Source organism: Panthera leo, chromosome D3, assembly GCF_018350215.1.
Source record: "Panthera leo isolate Ple1 chromosome D3, P.leo_Ple1_pat1.1, whole genome shotgun sequence".
Lineage (NCBI taxonomy): Eukaryota > Metazoa > Chordata > Mammalia > Carnivora > Felidae > Panthera > Panthera leo.
In genome coordinates, this window is record NC_056690.1 from 18,488,975 (window position 1) to 18,495,851 (window position 6,877).

Consider the following 6,877-nt stretch of genomic DNA (forward strand, 5'->3'; position numbering starts at 1 on the left):
TAACTCCCCTTTTTTCCCCTTAAACACACACCCCCTCCTCTTTCTTCTTCTTTTTTTTTTTTTTTTTTAAAGAACTGGCAAGAGGATTGAGCTGGCCCAGCTTGGCTGCTCAAGACGTGGGTGGGGTGGGGTCAGGAGGTAGTGGGGATCCAGTGCCCAGGGTGGGTGGACATCAGGGGTGGCTTGGGCCCGTGGCTCTGGCTCCTTACCGAAGAGAGAGGAAGGGAGGGGCCCTTGCAGGGAAAACTCCTGTCTTTTCTCCATGGCCTCCAGGGCAGGCTCACCCTGCCCCTCAGAGGCTCTGTGTTCTTGGGCAAGTGGGTTTTTCAAAGATAAGAGTGCACGTTTCCTTGTAAACACTGGGCACCTGACTCTGGGCAAGTGAGCACAACGTGGACCTGTCTGGAGCCTCGAGGATCTGAGCTGCCACCTGTGGGGGACCCTGCCCAGCCTGGCAGGGTAGAGCTGCCTTGGGCAGCCCTGCCCTTCCTGTCTGGGGTGGGGAGCTCAGGCAGGGGGTCCTTGGGACCTGGGCTCAGGGCTCAGTCAGGCTCAGTGGGGATCAGGGCGGGAGATCACGCTTTCTCCCAGCAGTGCCGTCCCGGACGTCTTCCTGTAGGGGTGCCGGGAGAATGCCCCAGATCAACATTCCAAAACGCTGGAACACCCACGTGCACACTGGCAGTTCCTGGGTACCCCTCACGTAGCTTCCAAAGATGACCACATGGGGCCTTTGCCCTCCATGAGCCCGAGGCTGAAGAGCAGGGACAGAGGTGGTGACGAGAGAGCCAGAGGACACAACCCACTGGAAGGGAGGGGGTGCGGATGTGTCCAGGCGTGGGGGCATCAGGGAGGCCCCCTGGAGGAGGTGACCCGCACAACGGGCAGGGCCAGGACGTGTCTGACCGTTCTGTTCTGGCCCCATCACAGTGGAAATCCACCACTCGTGACCTGGATTCTTTTTTTCTTAAGTTTATTTTTGAGAGTGGGCAGGGCAGAAATAGAGGGAGAGAGAATCCCAAGCAGGCTCCATGCTATCAGCACAGAGCCAACTCAGGGCTTGAACTCACAAACCATGAAATCATGACCTGAGCCAAAATCAAGAGTCAGACATCTAACCGACTGAGCCACCCAGGCGCCCTGAGATCTGGAATCTTTTCCTTCTTGTGAGGCCACGGATGAGCCTCTTCACGCCTCCGGGCCTCAGTGTCCTCCTCTGCCAGATAAGGGAGAAGGGGCGTCTCCTCTGAAAGTCTCTGACGCTCTGCTGGGTAGTGGGGAGGCTGCTGGCAGTGACCCCAGCCCGGGGAGGTGGGAGGCCCGCACGGAGCAGCCTGAGTGACAAGCACCTCGTCTCCCTCCTCACAGGGACCCTGCCGCAGAGTGCGCCCCGCCGCGGGCCCCCAGCTCAGCCATGCTGGCCTGTCTCCAGAGGACCCAGAACCCACCGGGCCAGCACCTGGCCTGCCCGAGCAAGAGCCGGGAGCTGCGTAAGTGTGAGTGCACGCCCTCCCCTGCCCCCTTCTGCTGTCCGCTGAACCCACAGAGCGTGCCCTGTTCCTAGACACGTCCTGCTTCCCCCACCCAAGCCTCTGTGGGGCAGACGCAGAGGGAATGCCATCCGAACTGGCATGTCCGCCCACCGTGACCCTGCCCAGAACTCACCCTGTTCCCGGTCTTTGCCTGTGCTGTGCTGCCTCCCCCACGACAGCACCTACCCCCTTTGGCTGACTCCCACTGGGTGCGACCTCCTTCCGGGAGCCCTCTCTGACCCCGGCCCCCTGTGTGTGACCCCACGATGCACCACGTCTGTCTCAATCACCATTTTCCTGTGCTGTTAGCAGAGAGTAGGACAGTGTGGAAGCAAATAGTCCTGAATGGGATCCTAGCTTGGGGCCTGATTTGCTGTGTGACCTTGGGCAGGTCCTTGCCCTCTCTGGGCCTTGCTTTTCAGTGTGTCAAATTAGGGAGCTGGACTTGGTGATCTCCAAGGGTCTGTCTTCCTTGGCCATCTAGGATAGGGATGACAAACCCTCTGATTATTTGTAGCCACCATAGGGTTTTTGAAAAGTTGCAGTATTTGGAAACATTTGAAAACAGGGAGATTTGCATAATAACCTGGATTTTTAATGTCTCTTGGGGGAAAAAAAAAAAAAATCAGAGGATCTGGCAACATAGGCCTGGGTTCCTGAACTGCAGCTGTTGGTTGGAACTGAACTGCTCTCGTCTCTTTGAAGATCTCTGCCTCCTGTTCCCCACAGTTCCCACCCCCTCCCCGTTGGCTCCGTCCCACAGCTCAGGAGTGGTTGCCACTCATCACTGTGCTTACGCTGCTGCTCTTTTTTCTTTCTTGTTCTGTGTTTATCTTCAGACAAGGTAGTACACTCATGTGGTCCAGTATACAAGAGGAACGAGGGGCGTGTATACAGACAAAAGTCCCCATCTCGCTCCTGTCATACGGCCGCCCACTCCCCTTCTCAGAGGCAGCCAGTGTCGTCCTGTGTGTCCTTCCAGACGTTCTCTGCACAACCCAGCACACCTGGGACATAGCCACACATCCTCCCAGTGGGCCCTGTGGGTCAGCATCTAAAGAGCTTCTTCCTTCTTCGGCCCTTTAGTTTTCCAGAGCAAGGGCGAACTGTGTTTCATTTGGCCAGTCCTCTATATACACTGGACCTGCCCGTTGCCATTACAAGCAGTGCAGCGATCAGCAACCACATGTATGTGTCACAAAGGTGTGAGCAAAACTGCAGGATAGGTTTCTCGAGGGTCCAAGGTATTTGTACTTGTAATTTTGAACTATGTGGTCTGATTAACATATTCAGACGACTGTGTGTGAGACAGCCTGTCTGCCCACACCCTCGCCCATCACGGCACAGTCTCAAAACTTCTAGGCTCTGCTCACCTCATCAGAGAAAAATAGGATCCCAGCGCAGTTTTAGATTAACATGTAACATGAATGAGGATGAATATCTTCTCATGTCTGGGCCATCTGTTTTCTCTTTGAACTGATTCATCTCCTTGGTCCATCTTTTTCAGTTGGGTAGGTTTTGTCCTTATTGAATTACAGGAGCTCTTTGCATATAACGGAATTAGACCTCGGTCTGTCATTTGAATTGCATATGGTTTCCCCGATTTATCATTTGTCTTTGATTCTGCCATGAAGACATTTTCTTTGTGAAGTGAAATCTGTATTTCCTTTTATGGCCCCTGGATTTTGTGTCATACTTAGAATATCCTTCCTCATGCTGAGATCAGGGTTTCCTCTAGTTCTCTTATGGTTTAATTTTTTAAATACATGGTATAAAGCGGGAGGTATGGATCTAAGCATATTCATCAGTGCAATGCTATGGTAATTATTATAGTTATAATACATTAAGAATTTTAATGTTTTTGAAATATGATTCACATACCATAAAACCCACCCATCTGAAGCATACAACTCCTGTTTTTTTAGCATATTTACAGAATCTTGCACCCATCAGCACAGCAAATTTTAGAACATTTTTGTCACCTCAAGAAGAAACCCCTACCCCATTAGCAGTCACTCTCTGATCCCCTGCTCCCCTTCTTTGCAGAGTCCCCTATTCTGGACTTTGATGAGAAGGGAATCCTACAGCACGTGGCCTTTTGTGACTGGCTTCTTTCCCTGAGCACCACCACGCTTTCAAGCTCATCCCTATAGGTTCATCCCTATTGTAGCACGTAGATGACCCCCTTTTCATATTTGGGGGGGGGGGTTGCTGTTCCTGTTCATTCCCCAACCTCCCCCACACACAGAATTTCCTGGGCTATTTTTCTGTCTGAACTTATAGGAGCAACTTATCTAGGAGAGAGCAAAAAATCCTGTTGGGTGTTTTTTCCCCAGGATTACATGAAATTTATGTTTTAGGAAGAAATTATTTTTTTATGTTGATGCCCTCCAGGAACATGATAAAACCTTTGTTTGCTCAGATATTTTTTTTTTTTTTGTCCCTGGGAACGTTTTGATGTCTGCCTCATCTAGCTTTTTGCACATACGTTAAAAGTTGACTTCTGGATAGTTACCCGTTTTGGGCTACTCTTTTCTTCCTGAAACGGAAGTTATTTATATAAAGGCTATTAACTCCCGCCCCCTTACTGAATTCTGTTATTGTTTGTAACGGTTTTTCAATTTGGTTTCTTAGATTTTCCAGTTAGGCTATTAGATTGTGTGCAAATGATAATTTTACTTCCTACTTCGGAAGTTTTATACTTTGATTTGTCTTATTTAATAGTGTCTGCTGCTATCCCTGGAACAATGAAAAATAATATTCGTGATAATGGACACTCTTGCTTCATTCCTGACTTTAATGAGAAGCTTTGATTATGCAAAATGCTGGTGTGCAGGGGGCAGATGTTTAGCAGGTTAAGTAAGTGCCCCTGTGTTCCTGTTTTATTAAGAATTTTAAAAAATCAACAATGGAAGTTAAAGCTTAGCAAATGCCTTTTCAGTGTCCATGAAGATGACCATATGGGTTTTTTTGTCTTTTAATAGGAATAATGACAGGGATTCCTTACCATTGAACTACCCTTGCATTCCTGGTCAAATCCCACCTGGTCATGGTGAATATCTTAATATATTGCCAGACTGGCTTTGTTATTTCATGTAGGAGTTTTGCTTCAATTTCATTAGTGAGATTAGCCTTCAGGTTCTGGAATGCCTTTTGTTGGGTTTCGCTATCACTGTTCTGCTTGCCTCATAGAGAGAACAGAGGCTTTCGGCTTTCTCGATGCTTTGTGACAGCTTAAGTAGAAATGGATTATCTGGGGCACCTGGGTGGCTCAGTCAGTTGAGCGTGTGACTTTGGCTCAGGTCACGATCTTATGGTTCGTGAGTTTGAGCCCCACGTCAGGCTTTCCACTGTCAGTGCAGAACCCCCTTCAGATCCTCTGTCCCCCACTTTCTCGGCCCCTCCCCCACTCATGCTCTCTTTCAAAAATAAATAAAACACTGAAGAAGAAAAAAAAAGAAATGGATTATCTGTTCCTTAAAGATTCTTTGATCCTCTCTGAAACAGTCTGGGCCCGGGCCTTTCTTTGGAGTAGCTCTTTGATTCTTCTGTAATAACTGATCTGTTGTGACCATTCTGTTCCTTAAATGAGTTTGGTAAATTTTGTCTGTCTAGAAAAGTATTCATTTTACCCACTTGTCCAATTTACTTGTATGAGACTGAACAAATTAATTTACAGTTCTTTTATTTATTTTTATTTATTTTGAGAGGGGGAGAGGCAGAGAGAGAGCGAGAATTCCAGGCAGGCTCCACACCCCTAGTGCAGAGTCCCATGTGGGGCTCGAACCCACGAACCATGAGATCATGACCTGAGCTGAAGTCGGACGCTCAACCCACTAAGCCACCCAGGAGCCCCTGTAATTCTTTTAAAGGATGATTTCATTCTTATTTCTTGTCTATATTGTGCATCCCTCCCCCATCCCCCTGCCCAAACCCCATTTTTCTTGATTAGGTTAGCTGGCTAAAAGCTTACCTCTCTCCCTTCCCCAAAGATCCATCTTTAGTATTTAGTTATTAGTAATTACCCTTTTCTCACTTCATGCATTTCTCACTTACGCATTTATTTTTATTAAATTATTCCTACTTGTTTTATAAAAAATTTCTTAAGTTAGAAGCATAACTCTTTATACTGATAAACAAGGAAAAAAAGGAAAAAGTAAGGCTACAAATTCTCTGAGCACTGCTTTAGTGATATCTGATAGGTCCTAAGAGGAGGTATTTTGTTTTTAAAACCTCTTGTGATTTTGGTTTCTTCCTTGACCTAAGGCTCATCTGGGTTCCACCTATCTACCCAGGTGGTAGGTGCTTTTGTATTTCATTATTTCTGGTTATAATACATTATGATTCAGAGAATGTTGCTCGAGATTTCTACTTTTTTTGGACTTGAATAAATTTTTCTTTGTGACGTCATCTGTAGTCATTTGTTTGTGACTTTTCTTTTTAAATGGGACTTGAAAAGAAGATGTGAGGGGCGCCTGGGTGGCTTAGTCAGTTAAACATCTGACTCTTGGTTTTGGCTCAGGTCACGATCTTACAGTTTGTGAGTTCAAGCCCCATGTCAGGCTCTACACTGACAGCACAGAGCCTGCCTGGGATTCTCTCTCTGCCCCTCCCCTTGCGCTCACTCGCGCTCTCAAAATAAACATTAAAAAGAAAGAAGATGTGGCTGTTTCCAGGATTCAGAGTTTGGCGTATGCCAATTATGTCTTCCCATTAACTATGTCGCTTATGTCTTCCATGTCCTTACTTACCCGTCATGGATGGAGAACTGAATTAGATGCCTACCGCTAATGTGTTCCAGTGTGTTTCTTCTCGTAGCTCCTAATGCTTGGCCTTATGTATGGTGATGCCATGTCATTTAACACAGAGATCTCAATACCTTAAATCTTCACAGTGAATTGCATCCTTCTTTGCCATATTTAATACTTTTTGGCACGAGTTCAATTTTGTCTACTAAGATGGTAACCTCTGCTTTTTTACTTCACGGTTTTTGAAACTTTACCAATCCTTTCATTTCAACCTTTCTGAATCACTTGGTTTAGATGTGACTCATAGACCATAGAGTTGAATTAAGCTTTGTGATCCAATCTGAATGGCTTTTTAAATTTTTTTGAGAGTTTTAGCCCATTTACGTTTATTGATATGACAGGTGTCTGGTCTATTTTGTGCTTTATTTTAATTGCTTTGAAAAGTCTACGTCTATGTGATCTGTGCTGCTTTGCATACCTACTAATCATAAAGAAGGTTGATTTTGTTCTAGTGCTGTAACTTTAAATAATACCCTAATCCTCTATTTCTTTGGAACAGTATCTATTACTATCCTTAAAATGAGCAAACTGATGAAA

At 46.4% G+C, this 6,877-nt stretch overlaps 1 protein-coding gene across 3 annotated transcripts in view; it reads left to right on the forward strand.

Annotated features, from left to right (window-relative positions):
* The window catches only part of FAM222A (family with sequence similarity 222 member A), a 54,658-nt gene that overhangs the window by 27,722 nt on the left and 20,059 nt on the right, over window positions 1-6,877 (forward strand). For all 3 annotated transcript variants that reach the window (XM_042910210.1, XM_042910211.1, XM_042910213.1), the window contains exon 2: window positions 1,369-1,496. In XM_042910210.1, the coding sequence (XP_042766144.1) occupies window positions 1,415-1,496 (82 nt within the window). In that variant the 5' untranslated portion in view covers window positions 1,369-1,414. The remainder of the gene's footprint in view (window positions 1-1,368; window positions 1,497-6,877) is intronic.